Source organism: Mustela putorius, unplaced genomic scaffold (genome assembly GCF_011764305.1).
Source record: "Mustela putorius furo isolate JIRA1106 unplaced genomic scaffold, ASM1176430v1.1 tig00003927_pilon_pilon_pilon, whole genome shotgun sequence".
Taxonomy (NCBI): domain Eukaryota; kingdom Metazoa; phylum Chordata; class Mammalia; order Carnivora; family Mustelidae; genus Mustela; species Mustela putorius.
In genome coordinates this window covers 1,466,247-1,491,862 of record NW_025422072.1, presented here as the reverse complement: position 1 = coordinate 1,491,862, position 25,616 = coordinate 1,466,247, and the positions used below count along the sequence as shown (strand labels likewise).

At 38.9% G+C, this 25,616-nt stretch overlaps 1 protein-coding gene across 1 annotated transcript; it reads left to right on the top strand.

Annotated features, from left to right (window-relative positions):
• The first annotated feature begins 1,445 nt into the window (after positions 1-1,445).
• On the top strand, positions 1,446-24,525 carry SDHAF4 (succinate dehydrogenase complex assembly factor 4). The gene is made up of 4 exons (XM_004769305.3): positions 1,446-1,580; positions 1,832-2,171; positions 15,327-15,473; positions 24,063-24,525. The coding sequence occupies exons 1-4, from the start codon at positions 1,446-1,448 to the stop codon at positions 24,170-24,172; spliced, it is 732 nt and encodes a 243-aa protein (XP_004769362.2). The 3' UTR covers positions 24,173-24,525.
• The last annotated feature ends 1,091 nt before the right edge of the window (positions 24,526-25,616 follow it).

Here is a 25,616-nt window from a genome sequence, read left to right as displayed (position 1 = left end):
CCAATAATCGTACCAGTAAGCTTGGAAGCAGATTCCCCTCAGCCTTAGTTGTGCCTCTATATGAGACTGGAACCCCAGCTAAGAGCTTGACTGCAACCTCCCTCAAGATCTAAAGCCTGAGGCACACTGGCTTCCCCACTTCTGACCCACAAAAACTGAGATAAAGTGTTTACTGTTTTAAGACACAATTTTGGTTTAATACGTTATGGAACAAAATAGGTAAGTAACATCAAAATCTTATTCTGATTAAGAGCCCTTCTGAAAAAAATGAAACACGGTGGGATCAGTAGGGAGACAAACCATAAGAGACTCTTAATTAATCTCACAAAACAAACTGAGGGCTGCCGGGGGTAGAGAGGGTAGGGAGAGGGTGGTTGGATTATGGACATTGGGAAGGGTATGTGATATGATGAGTGCTGTGAGGTGTGTGAGCCTGAGGATTCACAGATCTGTACCACTGGGGCAAATAACACCATATATGTTAATTAAAAAGTTTATTTAAAAAAAATAAAATACCAAAAAAAAGAGCCCTTCTGAAATGGGAGCCTTTCCTTTTTTTCTTAAGTAATGAGATCCAAATATTCTTATGTTTGGGGGTGATTTTGAGAGGTCCTATTCCAAAGAACTATTTAAAACCTTTACAGTCCCAGTCCTTGATCAAAACTTCACTAAACCAGTGCCGATGAAATCATGTAGATCTTTATCTCAAGCCATATCCCTTTCCAGACAAAGTATAAAGTTTTAGCCTCTGAGATCTCTCTCTCTCTGCTGTTCCTTGAGGGCCTCTGTTAAATGGGACTCTAAATGCCAAGGCAGTCCCTTGATAGCTGAGTTAATATATTTAGCAGAGCCATTCATAATCTGGCTTTGAATGTTTTTCCTCAGTCAACTGGTCACAAGGAACTCATCATTAAACTTTAGATATGAACTAAGGGTCAAAAATGTTTGTGGGAGCTAACTGCTAATGGAAATTGCTTGGGTTTTGGTTCTGGCCCTGTATATAATACTTTTATTTTTTTTTTAAGATTTTATTTATTTGACAGACACAGCAATAGAGGGAACACAAGCAGGGGGAGTGGGACAGGGAGAAGCAGGCTTCCCGTGGAGCAGGGAATGGGGCTCCATCCCAGGACCCTGGGATCATGACCTGACCTGAGGGCAGACAATTAACGACTAAGACACCCAGGCGCCCCAGTATCTAATACTTTTAGTAAAGGGGACTCCTTCTCTAGGAGGATCGGGTAACTCCCAGTTTATGATGAGAAACTCAGATTGCATAGCTACCTGATGTCACCTTCTCAGACATTACCAGGCCCAACAGCTAGCCAAGAACTTTCCTGAAAAATTAAAAAAAAAAAAAAAAATAAAAATAAAAATCTAGGGCTCTACACTGTGATTCCGTAAGGATTTCCACAAGTTACATAAAGCACCTTGATCTGCCACATATGCTCCAAGCGTCATTGGAACTGTTGGAATTTATGGGCCAACTGGCAGAGCTCCTCCCACAGCAGCCTGGACCAGATGGCAAGCCTTTTCTTGCTCTGCTCTTCACTCCAAACTGTCATCTTTCAGGTCATCTGGTCAGTGAGTCAGAACTGACGAATTAGGAGTTCGCTGAACGACTAGATATTTAAGAAATAAAAGAACAGTAAAAGGAAGGAGCAAAAGAGTAAAAGGTGCTTCACCTTTGTGTAAAAGAGATCTTTCAAGAGACCTCTGCCTCAGATTAAGAGGAATACACCGAATTATATTCCCTCGTCCAACCTCAGCCCTGATTTGGGGTTTTAGTCAACACAGAGAGGTCAGGGTGGTTTGAGTCGCTCTTCGCGAGAAAGCGGACGCCCTCCACGAACCTTTCCTACAGACTGCGCCGGACGCGAGCGCGGATTCCGAGGGTGAGCTCCGGAAGCCCCGCCCCGGCCCGGCCTCACGCAGGGCCCACCCGTCCAGACGCAGGCCCCGCCCAATCACAAGCAGGCCCCGCCCAATCACAAGCAGGCCGCACCTTCCGAGAGCTCCGCCCCTCCTCCGGGGTGGACTTCGGTCGGCTCCGCTGGCTCCCCGCCTCCTTGCTTGGACCCACGGGGACGCTGCGGGATTTGGCACCATGTCTGTTTCGAGGCTGGTTCGGTTGCTCGGCTGCGTTCCGGCCACCGCGTGGAGAGCGGCAAGTAAGACGCCCGGCCCCGGGGCCGAAGTCGCGGGCGGGGTCACGAGGCCCCGGTGCCGCGAGAAAGTCCTCCCTCAGGGAAGTCGCGTGTGTCCCGGGCTTCTGAAGGCGCCGGGGGCTACAGAGCTGCTCTTTTTCGGCTCGGCCACCCACGTCTTGGTCCTGGTCAGGTCCCTTCTCCATCCCGGATCTCAGGGGTGGGACTAGGGCTAGATCACCGCACGCAAGCCCTTCCAGCCTGGGCACCCGCTTCCTTCCGGTCACTGGTCAGGAAGGGCAGCAACACCTTCGGGGCTGTTTACTTGGGAGCCCTCAGCGCGCACTGCTCTTCGGTGCTCGTGAAATGAAATGGAAAAGACGGCCCTTGGGGAACGAGACCCATCATTTACTTATTTAATTTACATCAAAAAGGATTTGTGGCAGTTTGCAGTATTAAAAAATTGGAAAAGTGCAGAGGTGGGCCAGAGTAGCAGATTAGTGTAATAAAAATGAGATAAAGTCAAGAATTGTTAATACAAAGCAAGTATGCATGTTTTCAGTAAAAACGAACCGTTTTAAACCCATTTTTGTTGGAAAGCTTTCTCAGTATTTTAAACGTAACCCACAGAGTATGCTAAACTTAGTTCTAATTGAGGACATCCTGGAGAAATTGTGTTAAGTTGGAAACAAAACTACTGCCTCTCCTAGTAATGGGCCCCAGATTTCTATACAGTTTGTTTTTTGTATTCATTTCTCCCCAAACGTATTACTTGTAAATTGTAAACATTATAAATGGTCCAGGAGTGAATAATAAAGTGAAAGTCCCACTTTATCCAAACTCCAAAGTAGTGACTGTAAATTTTGTTGTGTGTTCATTCACCGTCCCTTCTCACTTGTTAACAAGAATGAAGTGTTTGATACCAAAAATGTATATAACACGTTTAAGTTATAAAGCAGAACTTACATTTATGAACTCATTTTCCAATTTAAGAAACAGAATATTTCTCTTACCAAGAGCTCCTGTGTGCTTCTTCCCATTGGAGTTGTTTCTTTATATGGTTTTGGTCTTCATAGAAATGACTTCTTACCATTTGTATTTATTTTGCTTGCGTTTTTCAACTGACACTATACTTTGAGATGCATCTATATTGATGTGTGAGGTTGTAGTTAATCATGCATTTGCGAGAATGTATCATACAGTTTTTCCATTCTTCTTCCCAGTGGACATTTGGGTAATTCTGGAAACACCAGGGTTGCCTCTACACATTCTTGTTATGGATGCTCTAATGCAAGGAGTGGAATTCCTGGAACATATGGTATAGGCCTTTTCCATTTTATAATACGATGCCAAGTAGTAAAGGCATTTCCATTCCTACTGGCAATTACGTACCTACCAGCAGAAACATCAGTTCTTGTTGTTCCACATACTTGTCAACATTTGCTAATTATCAGAAAACTTCATTTTTGTCTGAATAGGGTGTTGAAATGGTATTTTTGCTTCGGGATTTTATATCCACTATCCTAGCTAAATTACTTAACTCTTTTAACTTCTCTAATTAAAGAAGTTGAGCATCTTTTCAAATATTTATTAGCTTTTTGGGGGATGAAATTTCCTCATTTTCTTAATGGATTGTTTGTCTTTCTTATTTATATTCTTTACTAATATTCCTTACTAATGTTCTTTACTAATATTCTGTACTTTACTAATACTCAATACTAAACCTTTTTGAGTTGTGTAAGTGGCAAATAGCCCAGTTTGGGGGCTGTTTTTGTTACACCATCATGGGTTTGTTGTTGTTTTTTTTTTTAAAATCATATATAATAGCAGAATAAAATAACAGAGCTGCATGTATAATCACACAGCTTCAGAAGAAAGGTGTCTTTTTTTTTTAAAGAAAGGTGTCTTTTGAGGAACACATAATCATAATTGTAATCATGTCTTGATCCTTTTGTTTATTGTCAGTGCTTTGTGATCTTGTCTAAAAAAGCCTTTCCTACCCTAAAGTCAGTTACTCTGTATTTTCTTTGCAAAGGTCTGTAGTTTTGCTTTTAATATATAAGCCTTTATTCTGTCAGGACTGATTTTTGTGTATGATGTGAGGCAGGGAATCAGTTTCAGTTATTTTCCATGTCAGTAATCTGTTGTCCCAGGTCCCTATATTGGGCCTTTTCTTCCCTGATATAATGCCAACTCTCTTCAATCAAGTTCTCATAAACATATAGGCATGGATTTATTTCTTGGCTCCATTTTCAGTTCCATAGATCTATTTGTCTATTCCTGTGCTGAAATCACCTGTCTTAATAACCATACCTTTGAAATAAATCTTTTTTTTCCTAAAGATTTTATTTGTCAGAGGGAGAGCAAGCACAAGCAGGGAGAGCTGCACGAGGAGGGAGAAGCAGGCTCTCCCCCGAGCAAGGAGCCCAATGCTGGACTTGATCCCAGGGTCCTGGGATCCTGACCTGAGCTGAAGGCAGACACTTAACTGACTGAGCCACCCAGGGGTTCCAACTTTGTAATAAATTTTGATTATGTAATAGGGCAAATCCTCCCATTTTGTTTTTCAGAAGTGCCTTGGCAATTCTTAGGTATCTGCTTTCCATATCAATTTCTTTTTTTTAATTTTTTTTAAAGATTTTATTTATTTTATTTGACAGACAGAGATTACAAGTAAGCAGAGAGGCAGGCAGAGAGAGAGAGAGAGGAGGAAGCAGGCTCCCTGCTGAGCAGAGAGGCCAATGCGGGACTCAATCCCAGGACCCTGAGATCATGACCTGAGCCGAAGGCAGCGGCTTAACCCACTGAGCCACCCAGGCACCCCTCCATATCAAATTCTTTAAAAAAAAAAAAAAAAAGTCCCTGTGATTTGACTAACACTGCTTAATATTTTTTTGAATTGTCATTTTGTGATTGCTGCTTATGTATAGAAACATAATTTACTTATTTGTTGCTTTTGTATCGTATAACCCAGCTAAATTAGGTTATTAATTTAAATAATTTATCGTAGCTAGGTGGGGAGGGTATTTGCTATGTAGGCAGTCATATTAAGGGCAAGTATTAAAAATCTAGTTTCTCACTTTCTAACATATCTTTTTCTTTTCTCTTGTTTTTCTGTCTTGTTCAGATTTCTAATAACATGTTATCTAGAAGTGATGATATCTTGTTTGTAATTGTAAAGGGAATGCATTCATATTTCAAATGTCATATTAGCTGTAGATGTGCCTTTATCAAGTTAATGAAGCCCTATGCTGTGTCCAAAGGGTTTTTATTGTTTTTTATGTATTTGTTTGGTTTTTAAGACTGAATAAACCTTGAAATTTACTGAATTCATTTTTCTTCCTCTTCTTGGGGTGATTATATCATTTTTCTCCTTTAAATCTGGTGAGTTGGTGAATTGTAGATTTTTCTAATGCTAAATACTCTAGCATTCCTAGAAGATACTGTAATTGATCATGATGATTATATTTTTAATATGATGTTGGATTTGGTATGCTAATATTTTGTTTAGAAATTGGCCTATTGGGGCACCTGGGTGGTTCAGTCAGTTAAGCATCTGCCTCTGGCTCAGACCCTGGGATCACCAGGGTCCTGGGATCGAACCTCACATCAGGCTCCCTGATCATCAGGGAGCCTGCTTTTCCCTCTGCCTGCTGCTCCCCTCTGTCTCTCTGTGCTCTCTCTCTGTCAAAAAAATAAATAAAATCTTTAAAAAAAGAACAAGAGCAAAAAGAAGAAGAAGAAATTGGCCTGTAATTTTCCTCTTTTGCAGTTTCGTTTTCTGGTTTTGAAGCTTAAGTTATTCTAGCCTCATACAGTGAATTCAAGAGTCTTACCGCCCTTTTCTCTTCCTTGTTATGTTTTGTTTAAAAAAATTACTCATTCTTAGAGGGTTTGGTATAACTCAAGTATAAAACTATAAGCACTGATGGAATATTTTAAATTACTGGTTTAATTTCTTTAATGGTTATTGCATTCAGTCAGCTTTGATAAGTTAAGTTTTTCTAGAAAATTGTTCATTTTTTACGCTTTCATTATATAGGCATAAGCATAAAGTTCCCTTTTTTTGAAAAATGTTTGCTCTCATATATAATTATGTAGTCTCTTCTCTTCATATTCTTTATTTCGCCTTCTTTTGTTTTTTTCTTATTAGCCTAATCAAAGACTTCACAGCAGTTTTAATCTTTTAAGGGAACCAACTCTTGCTTTTGTTGATTCTCTCACTTGTAAGTCTTTTACTTATGTTATCATTTTCTTCTCTCTGGTTATTTTCTTTCCATTTTCTGTGTGTCTCTCTTTAAAACAAAACTAAAAATATGGAAACGGTGCACCTCATGGCTTGGTTTGGGCTATAATAGCAAATTACCATTGACTGGGTGCTTTAATACCAAACAGTTCTGGAGGCTGGGAAGCCTGAGATCAAGGTGCCACACATCTGGTCTCTGGTGAGAGCCTGCTTCCTGGTTTGCAGATGGCTGTCCTCTCATTGTCTCCTCATGTGCCAGAGAGCAGAAAGCCACAGAAGGCTCTCATATTTCTTCTTCAAAGGGCACTAATCTTGTTCATGAGGGCTCCACCCTCATCACCTAATTACTTCAAAGGAGCCCCACCTTCTAATATCACCACATTAGGGGTTAGAATTTCAGTATATAAATGAGGGTGGTGAAGGGGACTCAAATCTTCAGTTCCTAACATTGATCTTTTGCTTTTATGTGTGTTTGTTGTTTTTTTATTTTCTTTTAAGAAACATGCATGGTAATTAATGGAGCTTCTTACATGAACAACATGTTGGCTGGATTTTGTTTGTTTTATTTTGTTTTTTGGAATCTGACAGTCTATACCTATTTAACTGGAGAGTTCAGATCATTTGTAAGTCATAATTATTGATATAATTGGCTTTATTTCTAACATATTTTTACACCTTCTATTTGTCATACTTAGTTTAAATTAAATATTTTCTTCCATTTTTTTTTTTCTCTGCTGGTTTGGAAGATATACATTACCTTTTATTGGTTACCCATGAAATCTAAATGCATACTTAAGGAAATCTGAAGTGAACACCTTCTCCTAAACAGTGCAAAGTGTAAAAATGCTTTGAATTATTATCTTTGTTCAGCCTTTTAGGTGTGTATATGTGTGTGTTCTCATGTATATGTTGGGATGGTATTGTGGTATTGATAACATAACATCACAGTTATTATGGTTTTATATAATCAATAAATAAAACTTTCATTTTCTCTCTGTTCTTATCTCCTTTTTATCTCTTTGTTCTTATCTCACTTTACTTTTGGGATCGTTTTCTTTTTTTTAAATTTTATTTATTTATTTATTTATTTATTTATTTGACAGAGATCACAAGTAGGCAGAGAGGCAGGAAGAGAGAGAGAGAAGAGGAAGCCAGCTCCCCGCTGAGCAGAGAGCCCGACTCGGGGCTTGATCCCAAGACCCTGGGATCATGACCTGAGCCAAAAGCAGAGGCTTTAACCCACCGAGCCACCCAGGCACCTCTGGGATCATTTTCTTAAAGTACATTGCTTAGAAGTCCCATTCATGACTGTCTTTTGTGGTAAAGGTTCTTCATGTTCTTTTGATAGAGGTCTTATTTTTAATCTGAAAATCTGGTTTCTTTAACTTTGTGCTTTTGAAAGGTAGTTTCAGTGGGTGTATCATTTTGTCATAGCTCTATCTTCTGGCTTTTATTATGGCTATGGAGAAGTTATCTGTCCAGTTTTTTCCTTCATTAGTAATCTTTTATCTGGCTGCTTCTTAGATCTTCTTTTGATCTGGCTTCCTTGTTGGGGTTGTTCATTTTATATTGTGTCCAGATGTACTTTTTTCCCTTTAATTTGGCATCTTTGTGCTTTGTGTATCTGAAGATTCCTGTCTGTTTTACCTCTCATGGTATTTTCACTATCTCCTTGTGGAATTATAATTAAACAAACATTTGTTAGACCTTCTCATTTTATCCTCTATAAGTTTGAACTTCTCTTTGGTTACTTTCATCTTTGTCTCTATGCTTTTTCCTGCATAACTTCTTCAGAACTTAATTCTAGATCACAGATTCTCTTCTCAACTTTATCTGTTCTATTTAGCCCTTTTATTGAGCTTTAAATTTAAACTGTTACATTCCTAAATTTCTTTGTGTTTTAAGTTGGCCTTTCTTAGTCTTTTACTTATTTCTCCCTTTTGGCCTTTTTCCCCCTTGAACACATTAAATAGTTACATTCTGATTTCAGTGATGTCAGTATGTCACATCTTTATGGTCTGGTCCTATTGGTTGATTTCACTAACTCTTGCTTGTGATGGCTTGTTTCCTCAAATTTTACTGGTATTCTCTCTTGAGACTTGCATGAGACATGAGTTGAGAGGGTATTTCTCCACAGAAGATTTGCTTCTGCTCTTCCCATGTGTCGGGAGCACTTCACCTTGACTTGGGTCCACTTTATATAAGATGCTCCCCTTGGGCATTTTTGGACCATGCTGATAGTGTGTAATCAGGCATAAACATAGTGTGGTCAGCCAGTAGTTTCAAAATTTCTGTAAGGGCTTCTTTTTTTTTCATTTCTGCTCGGAATCAAGGTTGAGATGGATACTCTTCCCTCCTTGACTGTTGTCTTCATTAGCTGGAAGTTTGCTTCTAGTTCCTTGCTCTTTTGACCAGCAGCATGAACATCACCTGGAGTTTGTTAAAATGCAGAATCTGAGACCTCACTCAGACCTGCTCAGAGTCTGCATTTTAACAAGATCCTCCAAGTATTTTATATGCACATCAAAATCTTCAGGCTCAATTTCTCTTCTGAGTGCTGAGCCTCCCGGGGTCCTGGCCTCTAGCAGGCTTTTGTTCAGCTCAGGCCCAGAAGACTCCTCTCCCTGCTGCTCTGGCAGCTCTGGGCCCCAGCTGTAGGTGGGAAAGACATAGGATAGGTAGTGGTTTAAGTGTTTGGTGACCTCACTGAATAGCTTTGTTGGTTTATCGTTTTATACTTTCTTAAAGGATCTTTGATTAAGAAATATTTGTGTGTTTTTTCAACCTTTTTAAGTGTCTTATAGCGATAGGTTTTTAGGCATCTCTAATTTATCAGATTGCCAGAAACAGAAGTTGTGAAAGCTTGCTTGTTGTTTGTCTTTTGTTTTCAATCAGTCTTTTTTCCTTTGCTTATTATTCTTTCAGAAGGTTATCTTGTTTGTAATGTGCTTGTAAAGAGTTCTAAAGAGACCTTTTTATTTGAAGATTTTATTTTTTTTAAAGATTTTATTTATTTATTTGACAGACAGAGATCACAAGTAGGCAGAGAGGCAGGCAGAGAGAGAGGAGGAAGCAGGCTCCCCACTGAGCAGAGAGCCTGATGTGGAGCTTGATCCCAGGACCCTGAGATCATGACCCAAGCCGAAGGCAGAGGCCTTAACCCAGTGAGCCACCCAGGCGCCCCAAGATTTTATTTATTTATTTGAGACACAGAGAGAGACAGTGAGAGAGGGAACACAAGCAGGGGTGCAGGGGGAGAGGGAGAAGCAGGCTCCTTGCTGAGCAGGGAGCCCGATGTGGGGCTCGATCACAGGATCCTGATAACCTGAGCTGAAGTGAAATGCTTAACGACTTGAGCCACCCTGGTGTCCCTTAAATAGTCTTTGGATAAGGCCAAACCACCCCTTGAAGAAGATGACATGGGCTTTATGGTGGTGATTTCCTTGTTTCTGAAAGGATGATTTTTGCTTTAATTTTGTCAGCTATTGCCCATGCAGTCAAGATAGTCAGAAGCATGCTAAAGGCCACAATGTAATACAAATATTAACATCCAGCTAACTTTTGCGCACTGTAGGGGTTAGTGGCTGATCCCCTGCACCATAAAAAATCCACGTATAACTTTTGACTACCCCAGAACTTAACTACTGATAGCTTACTATTGAGTGGAAGCCTTGTGATAACATGAACAGTTGATTAACACATATTTTGTGTATTATATATATTATATGTTGTATTCCTACAGTAACGGATAGAGAAAATAAACGTTATTTTAAAAAGTCATAAGGAAAAGAAAATACATTTATAGTACTCTGCTGTGAAAAATCCACGTATAAGTGGACTTGTACAGTTCAGACCTGTGTTGTACAAGGGTCAGCTGTAATTACTGTTGCTTAGTACCTGTATTTGATAGGCAGAATCCATAGGAGTGGCGCTGGGCCTCCCCTTCACGTCTTTGCTATTCCTTATGATCCAATAGACCCTTTTCTCTCGCTGTCCGCCCTTCAAGCTACTTGTATGTGCCTTACTGCCTTCACCCCTGCCCGGTGGCTGTGCACGGACTTGATTCCAAAGCTCTAAAGCGTGTGGGTACCAAAGAGCACAATGTCCCGTCTTATCTTGTATGATACAGAAATGAGAGGAATTCTCCTCCTCCCCAGTCTGTTACACTGTTAACCTGTCTACAAAAATAATTCTGTTTAGGCCACTATGGTCTCAGAGTCCTTTGAGAAAATTGGTCTTTTAGCTTTTCCTTGTAACCTTTTTTTCTAAGATAAAGTTTCTTCAGAAGACCAGGGGCGCCTGGGTGGCTCAGCGGGTTAAGCCTCTGCCTTCGTCTCTGGTCATGATCTCAGGGTGCTGGGATTGAGTCCCGCATCAGGCTCTCTGCTCAGCAGTGAGCCTGCTTCCCCCTCTCTTTCCCTGCCTCTCTGCCTACTTGTGATCTCTCTCTCTCTCTCTCTTTCTCTCTCTGTCAAATAAATAAATAAAAAATCTTAAAAAAAAAAAAAAAAAGAAGAAGAAGAAGAAGTACTCAAGACCAGACCTACAGACTAGTTCTCAAACTTCTCCTTTGCTGCTCCTCTCTCTTTTCCCACAGTACACTCATATTCCGCTTCTTAATCAAAAACCCTTTTGCACATTGACTTCTGTATCCTACAGTTAGGCTCAATGGAGACATACACCTTACTCCCTTTCTCTGAGCTAGGCTGCAGGACAAGTAGAAATATCCTGGTTCTGGGGAGGATACAGACCCAGTGAGGTTCAGGAACCATCTTAGGGTCAGTCACATTGCTAAAAGTAGGAAGACTGGCATTGCAACCCATGTGTGATTCTAGTGCCCTTTGCCCTTAGTTTGCCAGTTTTTTTTTTTTTTTTTAACTTGTCCATGGTATTACTGAAGGAAAGGGCCAAGCTGCTATAACAGTTCTGCTGATGGGACAGGCAGGACAACTCTGCTTTGACAGGTAATTCGGGGATCATTGTTCTTTCCATCTTGTTGCTACACCGTCTGTAGGCCAGTGCCGCTGATCAGCCCCATGTACAATAGTTGAATTTTACTTGTTATTTACAACCTATGTTCTGAATGGTTGGACATAGGTTCTGAATGGGCACTGTCTATATCATACAAGTTATTAAATATTTTACGTATCCCCTCCCCTGGGTTTTGTCTGCATCTGCATGGTTGAAGCTGGGTCACTGCCATGTCTGTATTATAACCCAAAGAAGTGGGAAAAGACATCCAGGGCAATCAGCTTTTTGCAGAAGTGGGGCAACCCAGAATTTGCACGCTTCACTTCCAGTCACAACCCATTGGTCACCACTTGGACATGTGGCTGCTTGGCTGCAGGAATGCTGGGAAATGTCTTCTCTAAGCAAGTGGCCCGGTGCTTAGCTTAATAGCGAATGAGATGGGAGTGGGAATCTTAGAACTGAATGGAAGAAGGGAAAAGAAGCTACTTGAGACAGTAGGCAGCTTCCACCACATCTACCTAATGTCACTTTTTCAGAAAATAATTTTGTTCAAACTGATCACAATTACTATAAAGACCGTTAGACCTGCCCCATTGGATTATTGTGAGGTTTAATGAGGTGTCATGTTTTCAGCCCCTAGTACAGAGCCTGACACATAGGAGGCATCTAACCCATGTTTATTACTTGTATTAGTTACATTTAGTACATCTGTATCATTTCAGAGGCAAAATTTTTAGCTTCAGATTATGTCTGCATTATAATTGGTAGTCAAGACTATTTTGTGCCTTTTTTATAATTTTGTGCAAATGCTTAGGAATTTCTGCAGATTTGGAACATACCAAGATTAATTTTTACACTGAATATCATTTCAAGCATTGAATTAAGATATTTTTTTTGATTTGCAAAACAACGAAGCCTAAAACAGAAAGTGCTAATTTATTGTATTGAGTAGAGTCTGAGTGCACAGTAGCAGGTGGTTACTGGTAGTTAAATAAATACTTGGCTGATTTTTAGGCTTCAAAGTAAGTTATTTGATGTACAGGAAGACAGACTTGCTTTGTAACCAGATGCAGAATCTAGTCATTAGCCAGAATAGATGAAAAATGTGTCCACATTTAGAATCTAATTTATAACTATTAAAATACTTTCCATATATCTATATTAATTATTAAGGAATTATGATGACTTAGAAACAGCCTTTCATACTTTATAAATTTGTGATGGATTTGTTGATGGATACATAGTTGGACATTAGATAATGAACAGAAGTTTCTATTATGGAAGTTGGCTAAACTTCCTAAATTGGGTTATATTGATGTCACATTCTAAAGAATCCTATATTTTAGATAAGAAGTGACTAACAAAAATCCTGTGATTTGGACTGGAAATATCTTTCAATTGAGCATGGTTTATATTCCCCCAAATCTTCAATATAGTATTTTTTAAATAGTCACAATAGGGCGCCTGGGTGGCTCAGTGGGTTAAGCCGCTGCCTTCGGCTCAGGTCATGATCTCAGGGTCCTGGGATCGAGTCCCGCATCGGGCTCTCTGCTCAGCAGGGAGCCTGCTTCCTCCTCTCTCTCTGCCTGCCTCTCCGACTACTTGTGATTTCTCTCTGTCAAATAAATAAATAAAATCTTTAAAAAAATAAATAAATAAAAAAAAAATAAATAGTCACAATAAGCCAAGATCAGCTTGTTGTATGAAATATATTAATATAATCAGAAGCTCATATTTCTATATTTTCCATTTCTTAAATAAAAGTAAATGCTGCCTTATAAGATATTTTTGCAGGTTTTCCTCTTTAGCCTTTTCATATATGTTTAAATATTACTATGAGGACATAATAAAAAATTCAGTATGTCCTTAGATAATGGAGTGGGAGTTTGAAGGCAAAATGGTCTGTACTCTAAATCAATAAGTAAAAATTTTTAATAAATAAATGTTTTTATTTTAAGTGCATAGAAATTTTTGTTGATCCACAGTTTTTCTCAGCCAATTAATGTCACAAATATGTAGTATTTTATATAAGTGACCATGTAGTTGGGAGAAAACTGTATTAATTCTGCAGATCATTGTCATAGCTTTATTAAAACATTCAGTTATGTATTTTTTTAATCCTTGTGTTTTGTGGGCTCTTGGATCTGTGGGAGAATGATTGTTTGTATTCTAACTGGTCATTCAAACAATAATTTTGCTACTCCCTGAGCTATATGCAGTAGATATGCAAATGAACAGCCACTATTTCAAAATTGTTAATACAGTTTGTATGTAATGTTAACTTTATGTACTCTTACAAACAAGTCTTACATAAATTTCAAGTTGGCTGTGGAGGGTATGTACATATAAAAAGAGAGAAAGATATATATATATGCAAATATTTATATGCATATATATATATATATATATATATTTGTGTGTGTATGTATGGCTGTTTGTATATATATAATTGTTTTTAAGTAATTCGTGCACCCAGCATGGGGCTTGAACTCACAACCCCAAGATCAGTAGTCATGACTGACTGAGCTAGCCAGGAACCCCTATATATAATTTTTTAAAGCAGATGGTAAGGTGATGTCATGATAGCTATAATATGAATAAAATACATATAATAAAAGAAAATTCTCATTATTTGTAATGCTACCGGGAGCTTCCAGATAATACTGTAATGATAATATTAGATAAAATTTGTCACGATGGTAAAAGCTTTGCATGAATTGTCTTGTTTAATTTATTTAGTAACTCATGAGATAGGTACTGTTACCTTTAATTTAGAAGGGAGGAAACAGATGTAGGAAGGGTAAGTCACTTGACCAAAGGTCGAACAACTAAAACTGCATTAGTTTCCTGCTGCTGCTATAACCAGTTGTCACAAACCTAGTGGGAGGTGAGAAGTCTGAAGTGGGTGAGAAATCTCTGGACTGACATCAAAGTGTTCAGACTGTGTTCTGGATGCTCTAGGGGGACAATCTCTTTCTTCCCTTTCCAACTTCTCAAGGCTGCTGAAGTTCCTTTCCTCTATCTTCAAAGCGGGCAGTGACCATTACGGCTGTCTTATGCTGACGTCCTTCTGGTTCTCTCTTCCAATTGTCTCTTCCCCTTTAAGGATTCTTGTGACTACAGTGGACCCACACAGATAGTCCAGGGTAGTTGCTCTAGTCTAAGATCATATGATTAGCAGCCTCAATTCAGACTGCTACCTAAATTCTTTACCATGGGACCTCACCTCTTTATAGTTTCTGAGTGTGAGATTCCAATCATCTTTGAAAGCCATTATTCTGCTTACCACAGGGGTGTAACTAGAACTGGTCCCCAACTCTGTCGGCCTCTGAAGCCATTCCTTTAGGAAGTTCAAAACCCACCCCCGAAGTCATTTTTTCAGGATGGTTTTGTACTCACTGAACATGATCTTAACAAGGGTTGGATAACTTTCATAGCAGTTTAGAAAGTTTAGCTTTCTCCATATGACCGATGGAGAAGTGATCTCATTTTTATGCTGTAAATGCCTAGTACATTTTTAAATGTTTAATTGGCAGGAAAAGAGAATCATGATTAGGATTCAAATATAAGAATACTAAATACAGTCTCTTGTAATTTAAATAGTAAATATTGTCATTAAAACTTTGTATACTTAGTTAACGCTTCATATCTTATTTCTGTTACTTAGAAATTCCTGTGCTTCACACAGGAATCAGTATTTCATATATATAAGTTTTTACAATTTTGATAATGGTTAATTCATTTTAAAGTTCTTCTTTTTAAACTGATAATATTGGTTGCCTCTGAGAAAGGGAAATAGCTGTTTAAAAGATAGAGGAAAGAATTTTCATTGTATGTCCTTTTGTACAAACAAAACAAATAAATAAACAAATAAAACAAATTAATAAAAAACAAATAAATGTTAACTTTTTAAAGTAGAATAAAAGAACAGCTTCTAATTTTTCACTGTCTCCACTCTCCAGGATCACCCCTCTCATGTCATTCTGTGAGGAAAATGAGTTCTCAAGGAGAAAAATCCAAACCTATCAAACAATCTCTTAAGAAGCCAAAGTTACCAGAAGGTCGTTTTGATGCACCAGATTCTAATTTAGAGAAAGAACCACTGACAAGTGAGTATGGGCGTACCTCACAGATATTACATGTTTGGTTCTAGATCACTGCAATAAAGCAAATGTGGTGGTAAAGCAAGTCAGATAACTTTTTTGACTTCCCAGTATGTATTAAAGTTATGTTTACACTGTACTGCAGACTGTAAAGTGTGCAGTAGCACTGTGTCTAAAATACATATGTATGTATGTGTGTGTGTGTGTGTATATATATATATATGTATATAAAATTTAACTTAAAAACACTTTATTGCTAAATAATACTATCATCTGCGCTTTCAGTGAGTCCTAATGTTTTTCTGGTGGAGGGACTTGCCACAGTGCTAATGGCTACCAACTGACTAGGGTGATACTTGCTATAACAATTTCCTAAAACAAGTCAATAGTGAAGTTTGGCACATTGATTTATTCCTTTCACGGAAGATTCCTCTGTACCACGAGATGCTGTTTGGTAGCATTTTACCCACAGTAGAACTTCTTTCAAAATTGGGGTCAGTCATCTCAAACCTTGCCACTTCTTTGTCAGCTAAGTTTGTGTGATACTCTGTACCGTTTATTGTCATCTGAACAGTCTTCCCAGCATCTTCACCAGGAGTAGAGCCCATCTCACAAAACCACTCTCTTCACTCGTCCATAAGAAGCAACTCCTCTGTTCAAGTTTGATCAAGAGATTGCAGCAGTTTGGTCCCATCTTCAGGCTCCACTTCTAGTTCTAGTTCTCTTGCTCTTTCCACCACATCTGCAGGCACTTCCTCCACAGAAGTCCTGAGCTTCTCTCCTCAAAGGCATTCATGTGGGTTGGAATCAACTTCTTCCAAACTCCTTTTAATGGTCATATTTTGAACTCTTCCCATGAATCACACGTGTTCTTCACGGCATCAAAATGGTGCCTCCTTTCCAGAAGGTTTTCAGTTTACTTTGAATCCATCAGAGGAACCATTACCTATGACAGCTGCAGCCTTACAAAATGTATTCCTTAAATAATAAGACTTGAAAGTAGAATGACTCCTTGATCCATGGGCTGCAGAATGGATGCTGTGTTAAGCAGGCATGAAAACAACATTCTCACCGAACATCTCCATCAGAGCCCTTGGTGGATGCGGTACACCATCAATGAGCAGTCATATTTTGAAAGGAATCTTTTTTTCTGAGCCATAGGTCTCATCACTGGGCTTAAAATACCAAGTAAACCATGTTGTGGGCAGATGTGCTGTCATCCAGGCTTTGTTGCTCTACTTACAGAGCACAGGCAGCGTAGATTTAGCGTAATTCTTAAGTGTCCCAGGATTTAGGGAATGGCAAATGAGCACTGGCTTCTACTTAAAGTCACCAGCTGCATTAGCCCCTAATAGGAGAGTTAGCCTGTTCTTTGAAGCTTCGAAGCCAGGCAATAACTTCTCTTCTCTAGCTATGAAAGTCCTAGAAGGCATCATTTTCCTGTAGAAGGCTATTTTGTCTACACTAAAAATCCATTGTTCAGTGAGCCACCCTCATTTCTTATCTCAGTGAGATCTTCTGGAGAACATGCGGCAGCTTCTCCATCAGCACGGGTGATGTTACGGAGATGTCTTCTTTCTCCATATCAGCAATAAGACTGTTGCCTTTCTTATCACTTGTATTCACTGAAGTAGCACTTTTCATTTCTTTCAAGAACTTTTCCTTTGCCTGCACAATTTGAAAACAAAAAACAAAAAAACCCCATGGTATCTGTGAAGCACAGTAAGATGAGGTATGACTGTATGGTAAAGCATCTCCTAATTTTTTTTTTAAGATTTTATTTATTTATTTGACAGAGAGAAATCACAAGTAGATGGAGAGGCAGGAAGAGAGCAAGGGAAGCAGGCTCCCTGCTGAGCAGAGAGCCCGATGCGGGACTCGATCCCAGGACCCTGAGATTATGACCTGAGCTGAAGGCAGCGGCTTAACCCACTGAGCCACGCAGGCGCCCCATATCTCATAATTTTTGAAGTGTCATAGAAGATATTTTAGTTATTGAGGAAAATAGGATGAAATATGTTGTTTATAATTCTTTATTAACATAAGAAGGCATATTTCACAATGAATAAATTAACCGTATTCACCATCACTAGATTTAAAAGAATAGTTTAACAGAAAGTGTAGGTTTAAAAGAATAATTTCCAGGGGACGCCTGGGTGGCTCAGTTGGTTAAGCATCTGCCTTTAGCTCAGGTCATGATCCCAGGGTCCTGGGATCAAGCCCTGCATTGGGGTCCCTGCTCAGCAGGGAGCCTACTTCTGCCTCTGCCTGCCACTCCCCCTGCCTGTGCTCCCTCTCCCCGCAACAAATATATAAATAAATAAATCTTTTTTAAAAATAATAATTTCCAAGCCGCTCACAGTGATTGGCTGTTTTATTTATTATAGCCCATTATTCACATTATGAAGTATACGACTTGAGACCTGTTTCATTGCAAATAACTTGATAACCACTTGAGTAGACTCAAACAAAAGGTAGTACAGGTTGTCGCTGGACTACAAGGTACACAGGTGGAATACCCCAAGGCAGTGATGCTGCTAGGCTTTGAAGAAAGATGAACCTTGGGACTAAACACTGTATGGAAAGCAGGATATTCTCCCTCCTCTTGTCCCTGGTCACTTCTCTACATCATTTTCTGTCATCAGACTCCCTTCCAAGTCCAATGGGCAAAGGAACTACTCCTAGCTGTTACTCAGGTCAATAGAACAACTAGACCAAAGTTAACAATTGTTATTTTCTAATTCCAAAATTCTTTTTTTTTTTTTTTTAAAAGATTTACTTATTTATTTATCTGAGAGCAAAGCCTGAGGGTGGGGTGGGGGTAGGGGAAGGAGAGGAAGTGAATCTTGAACAGACTTCCTGCTGAGCGCAGAGCCTGAGGCAGGGCTAGATCCCAGGACCCTGAGATCTCAACCTGAGCCAAAGGCAAGAGCTGGTTGCTCAACCAGCTGAGCCACCTAGACACTCCTAATTCCAGATTTCTTAAGAAGAGAGTTCGTTGGCCAAGCTTGGATCAAGTGTCTAGAGCTAAATCAGAGTGGCCAGTGGGGAGGGTCACAGATGAAGGTGGTTATTCTCACCATAGCCATGTGGTTGGAGAAAGAGAAGGGGAAGTTTGGAGAAAGAAGAACTTTTTTGAGGGTGGTGTGGTGAGAGACTAAATATTGTTTTGCATTTAACATATACAAAATCTGACTCATGTCTTACAGCTCTGTTTTTTAAAGTGCTACTTATTTTCATTCTGTACTCTTTGCTATCTTTGAATTGTGAAACATGTGCAAGTATTACCTAGTCAAAAAATAATGTTTTAAATTGCATAAACATAAACATACCAGTTTGAAATTTTGGGAGATGGGCTGCCCTGCTTGTCTCCTGAGAGTTAACCCATCTATGTAGTGAAGCATCCTAGGCAAGAAGATATCAACAGAGGATACAGGGACCTTTTATCTGGACCTCTTCAAAACATAAAAACTTTTCTTTTTGTTCATTCAGTTAAATATTTCAGTTTATAGCTTTCGTTAAAGCTTAAATTATAGCTTTAGTTATAGCTAAGTTAAAGCTTAGACTTTACTAAGGCCAGTCTGAAAACTAAGTCAATCAGCCAAAATGATGGAGACTTTTAAGAAGCATAATCTAAGGTAAAATTTTCTTTCATAGTTTTAGCCAAGCACAAAAATCTAAGAGGAAATTTTTCATTAAAACATCATAAACAAAAGTAGCAATCCCAGAAGTAAACTCAGTTGGCTTTTGAGAAGGTTGCAAGATCATTCAGTGGGGGAAAAGACAGTCTTTTCTATACGTGGTGCTGGGAACACCTGAAGTCCACATGCAAAAGTATGAAATTGCATCCTTACCTTATACCATGTTTAAAAATTAAATATGTTAAAACCCTTAAATTAAGAGATAAAACTATGAAATTCTTAGATGAAAACATTGGCGGAAAATCATGATACTAATTTTGAAAGCAGTTTCATGGTCATGACACCAAAAGCATAGACAGCAAATACAAAAGTATATAAATTGGACATTATTAAAATTAATAAATTTTATATCAAAAGATAGTATCAAAGGATATTATCAAGAAAGTGAAAAGTTAACCTATGGAATTGTGGAAAATATTTGTAGAGCATGTATCTTGACAAAAATACTGAGAATAAGTAGAAACTCCTACAACTCCACAAAAACAACTCAATTCAAAAATGGACAAATGACTTGAATATACATTTCTCCAAATAAGATATACAAATGACTAACATGCACTTGAAAATGTGCTCAACATCACATTCTCTACATCACAGGATGAGATACCACTTCACACCAACTAAGATGGCTACAATTTAAGAAAAACCAGAAAACAAGTGATGACAACAATGTGGAGAAATTGGAACCCCTGTGTTTCTGGCAGGAACATAAAGTGATGCAACTACTATGGGAAACAGTTTGGCAATTTTCAGAAAAAGTCAGCTATAGACCCCAACAATTCTAGGTATATATCCAAAACAATGGAAAGCAGGGACTTTAGCAGGTATCTGTTTACCTTTGTTCCTAGCAGCTTCATTCATGGTAGCCAAAAGAAACAGCTCAGATGTCCATCCATAGATAAATGGATAAACAAAATGTGGTATGTGGAATACTATTCAGTCCGAAAAAGGAATGGCATTTTGATTCCTACAGTATGGATGGACCTTGAAAACATTATGGTTATGTAAAATAAGCTAGACAGAGGGACAAATATATGATTCCACTCAAATTAGGTACCTAGGGTAGGCAAATTCATAGAAACAAGATACAATAGTGGTTATCAAAGTCTGGGGTGGGGGGAAAGGAAAGGTTTTTGCTTAATGGGTACAGAGTTTACATTGAGGATGATGAAAAACTTTGGGGTGTAGTACAGTGGTTACAGACCATTGAGAATGTAGTTATTGCCACTGAACTGTATACTTACAAATGGTTAAAATGATAATTATTGTATACATTTAATACAATAAAAAAGAAAAATACATTTTTTTAAAGATTTTATTTATTTATTTGACAGACAGAGATCACAGGTAGGCAGAGAGGCAGGCAGAGAGAGAGGAGGAAGCAGCCTCCCTGCTGAGCAGAGAGCCCAATGCAGGGCTCAATCCCTGTACCCTGGGATCATGACCTGAGCCGAAGGCAGAGAATTTAACCCACTGAGCCGCTCAGTCACCCCGGAAAAAATACATTTCAAAAGATAATCATCTGTTTGACACAATGCTAGGTATTCATTGTAACTTTTGAGTTGCTGAAATGTATTTTGAACATACCATCTCTTCTCTTCGAAGCTGGTCTAGTAAATATCACCAAACCCAGCAAATGCTTTTCAATCCCCATTTTATAGGAACTGCCCGCAAGCTTCAGCATTGTTAACCACTGCTTCTGGAAATCTCCTGTCTTGGTTTTGGTTATGCTTTGTCCAGTTCTCCTCCTATTCCATTTCTTCCTGAACTCTTTTTTAAGCTCTTCTACCTTCTACCTACCAGAAGCAGAGATTCAGAAATCTGCAGATAGTTCTTCACTCCTGCTTCCTCCTGTGTCCTGGCTCCTAGTCTTGTTGGTACCACCTTCTTAACATTTGTCAAACTCCTCTCCTCTTATCTGTCCTATCAAAAAAGCCCAAATTCAAGCATCTGTGGTTCTGTTGGTCTGTCCTCTTTCTGTTTCCTTCCTTCTAGGCTTGTCTCCCTGCTTCTGGTATATACGTTGTTCTAAGAAAAGTATATAGGTTGTCCCTTTGCAGAGAGTAGGCTTCATTATTAAGATAATAAAGGAAGATTGTTTGCAGCTGAGTATGCTGTTTGATGCAAAGGTGAATGAGGAAAATGAGATACAAAAATAACTGTGAACAGGATGTTGTGTGATAACCAGCTTAAGAGATGTGCAAAGAAGTTCAGAAAAAAAGAGAAAAGAGATAACATAAAGGTACAATAAAATCACAAGTAGTTAAGGAGTGGTAGGAACATGTTTCAAGAAAGAAAGGTGTGGTCAGAGAGAAAGAGGCTAGGGAACATGGTACCTGTGAGACACGGCCAGTGGGCCTTCTGGCTGCAGCATAGAGTGTACATAGTGGATTAATAAAATCTAAAGCTAGAGAGGTAGATACGGCTCAAACTGAGAGGGCCTGAGGTACCAGGTTATAGCATATGGGCTTTATGCAGTGGACAGTGAGGAAAGCTCTGAATGTTTTTGAATGGAGATTATTTTAATCAGCTTTACTAAAGTATAATCTGTGTATAATAAAATTCACCCATTTTAAGTAAACACGTTGGTGAATTTTAACAGTGTTTATCGTCATGTAACCAACACAAAGTATACAACGATTCCATCCCACAAGGAGCCCCTAGTGCCTCTTTATAATTAGTCTCATTTCCCCATCCCTCTGGCAACAGTGAATCTGTTCTCTGTCATTTCCTAGGATTTTATATAAATGAAATCATATAGTACATAGTCTTTTGTGTCTGGCTTATTTCACTTAATGTGATGTGGAGGAGGGATTCTGTTTTATAAAGATTAATTCATCCTTCTCAGCAGATTAGGCTGACATCATGAGAGTCAGAAAACAGATGAGTTAGAAAACGCTTGTATTAGTCTAGAATGTGACTCAGCATGACTCAGGGTGGTACTAGCGAGAGTAAAAAGTTTCAGAAAACTGCAGGTTATTATGAGGGTGAAAATTAGGTTAAAGAAACATGAGGTGAAAAGCCTCCATAGAAGTTTGGTCGGAAAGAAGAAAACTCAAGGCTGTGGGACTTGGAGAGAGAACATATTCAGGAGATAATGAAATCAATGCAGATAACGTAAGTGGACATGAGAATCACTAGGAAAGAGGACAAGGACCTCTGTGTTCCCAGTATGTGAGGTTACTGGTATGAGTATTGATAGGAAGGATAATGGGGAGACGTGAAGCTGTGAACCAAGTGTTGATCCTATCCAAGAAAACAAAAAGTCTTTATTACCAGATTGGAGCAAAGTGTTGGACAAGTGAATGGTGTAGAATTCAAAAGAGGAAAAGCTATAGAGGTTTGGTGGGAGATAAGAAGCTGGAAGTAGCAGTGAGGCACAGGAAGGTCTTGACATTTTCTTCCCTCGTGCTGTGGACTGAATTGTGTCTCCCTGAACTCCATTTCAAAGCCCTAACCCCCAAAGTGGTGGTATTTGGAGATGGGGCCTTTGAGAAATAATTGGGTTTAAATGAGGTCATGAGACTGGGGCCTCATGATGGAATTCGTGCTCTCATACCAAAAGACACTGGAGAGCTCGCTGTCTTTCTCTTATTCCTTGAGAGGACACAATGCCATCTGTAAGCCAGGAAGATAGTCTTCACCAGAACCCAGCCATGCTGGCATCCTGATCTCAGACTCATAGCCTCCAGATAGAAGAAAGTTAACTTCTGTTGTTGAAGCCGGTCAGTCTGTGGCAGTTTGTTATGGCAGCCCAAGCTGACTAAGGCATTCAGCGAACCCTGGAGATATGGGAGACAGAAGAGCTTCCCTTTGAGGCTTTCAGAGAAGTCCAAGGATGGAGTGTTTTAGAAAACAGAGTGATAGGTGGGGAAGAGATTATTCATAGTGGAGAAGGAATTTTAAAAATAGATAAGTATTTGAAAGTTTTCAAGGTAAATTTTCTATTTTCTTTTTCCTAGAGCAGGACTACATGATTTTGGCGATGTTCATTTAGCTTTCTAAAGAGACAACAGCTTAAGAATTGGGGTTTTCTAATAGCTGATTCTTCTTCCGTTCTTCCCATATACAGAGCAGTAGTTTATGGGCTGAGAACAAGACTGCAACCAGAATGTCTGCATTCAAATTCTGTTTTACCACAGTAGTAGCGATGTGACTAGGAGAACCTTTCTGAACCTCTTTGTGCCTCATTTTCCTCATCTGTAAAATGGAGACCATATTTGTTCCTGTCCCGTAGGACTATCATGAGGACAAAATGAGTTACTGTGAATAAAGTGCTCAAAAGTAGGCCTGACTCAAGATGGATGGTCCTATTATGAACACACAGTATTAATAGTAATATCTGTTATATCCATAAACGGCAGTATCAGCCAACTACTTGCTGAAGCCAAAACCCTATGAAGAAACACAAGAGTTCTCATAGCTAAAATTAATTGAGCATTCTTATGTAGCCAGCACTGAGCTAAATCCTTTACAGGCTAAATCAGGTACAATTGTTGTACCCATTTTACTGATAAGAAAACTGAGGCGCTGAGCCAAAATAATTTTGTTTCAAGACCTTTCAAACAGTATGGATTTGTACTCTATATTCCCTGCATTCCTTTCCTTCTCTTACAATCCATCAGCATATATGCAGCTAACTCCCCACATTGGGGCCTGAGAACATTCCAAGAATTCTAAGTAATTAATGTAGGTGATAAGGTCCATTGAATATGACAGTTGTATCCTGAAGTGATTTCTCAAACTTGGGGAAAAGGTTACAGTTCATTTAAAAGACTGCATAGCAATAACCTAGTCAGTGGTATCTCCTGTAATCCTGTCTTCAAAATTGGCCAGAATGCCTTTCTCATCTCTGTTGACTACAGTTTTTGCATCTTCTTCTGTCTTTCTTTAGAATTCCCAGATGATGTTAATCCTGTTACCAAAGAAAAAGGTGGACCCAGAGGCCCAGAACCTACCCGATACGGAGATTGGGAACGAAAAGGACGCTGTATTGATTTTTAAGACACATATATTACTAACTTCACTATCTTTTTCTGAATATGTAGATCTGAATTTATTCCCATTTGTTTGCTTTCTGTATATCCTTTAAGTCATTTAGTTTCTATAATGTGTTTAAAAACATAAATAATGCCTTGAAAGAAAATATGCTGCTATAAAGTAAAGAAGAGTAATTTAAAAAAAAAAAAAAGTAAGAAAGGGGAAATAGTTCTGTATTAGCACATTGTTACTTTAAGTAAATTGGAATATATAAATGATGGTTAGAGCTGCAAACTCATTTCATCACATTTCAGTTTTATCAGCTGCTTACAAAATGCAAATGTAAATAAAACAAGTTTTAATGATTTTTATTGCCACATGCTAGGTAACAGTGACTTTTTATGTGTGAGTTAAATAATACATTATAGTTTGGTAAGGCCATAGTAACAACAGAAAATCTAACTCAGACCAGATTACTTGGTTCAGATCCTGGCTCTGCTACTTATTAGCCATGTGATCTTGGGAAAGTTATTTAACTTCTCTATACCTCAGTTATCTTCATGTATAAATTGAAATTAATACTAGTCCTACCTCATAGGGTAGTGGGAAGATATTTAAATGAGTAAGTACACGTAAACCACTTGGAACAGTGCATAGCACATAGCTCTCACTGTAAGTGTAGCTGTCCTTCAATTTTATTTTATTTTTATTTTTTTTTAAAAGATTTTATTTATTTATTTGACAGACAGAGATCACAAGTAGGCAGAGAGGCCGGCAGAGACAGAGAGAGAGAGGGCAGCAGGCCCCCTGCTGAGCAGAGAGCCCGATGCGGGACTCGATCCCAGGACCCCGAGACCATGACCTGAGCCCAAGGCAGCGGCTTAACCCACTGAGCCACCCAGGCGCCCTGTCCTTCAATTTTAAATGTATTTTTCCAAGTCTCTAGGGGACTCTGTGGGGAAATATTAAGAAACCAAGTTTGGAATACTTGAACTGAAATTGTTTTATATGAATATAGCATTAAAAATCATTAGTTGGAAAATTAGTGATTTTTTTGCATGAATGGACTGAGCTGAATACATACTAGTTTGTTAAACATAAAATTTAGATACAGAGGGTCAATAAAATTTAGATACAAAGCAGAGGATGAAATGGGCCAGCTTAGTCAGTTTTGATGACTCAAAAGCTCTTCTGTTGTGGCCTTTGGATAACTGGGTCATGAAAAAGTCATATCCAGTTTACAGCTGTGGAATGAAGGAAGACTTGGAAACAAATCGCCTAAGGCATCCTATCCTCTGGCTTTACTCAGTCCCAGAGACTGAACCTTCAGCCCCCAGGCTACACTTAAATTACCTAGGAAGAAAGGGTTTGCAGGGTCTGTAGAAGACAATGCAGTGGGCTGACAATGTATTTTTTTCTAAAACAATATTTATTTTCGTTCCTAAATTATTCAACTGAATTGATGACC

What these genes read in the sequence shown, in the direction of transcription:
- SDHAF4 (XM_004769305.3), top strand. Translation starts at nt 1,446, where the DNA reads ATGCTCCAAGCGTCATTGGAACTGTTGGAATTTATGGGCCAACTGGCA. An exon ending in GTCATCTTTCAGGTCATCTG is followed by an intron (nt 1,581 to 1,831) that starts GTCAGTGAGTCA and finishes GCTCTTCGCGAG; the next exon opens with AAAGCGGACGCCCTCCACGA. An exon ending in CACCGCGTGGAGAGCGGCAA is followed by an intron (nt 2,172 to 15,326) that starts GTAAGACGCCCG and finishes TCCACTCTCCAG; the next exon opens with GATCACCCCTCTCATGTCAT.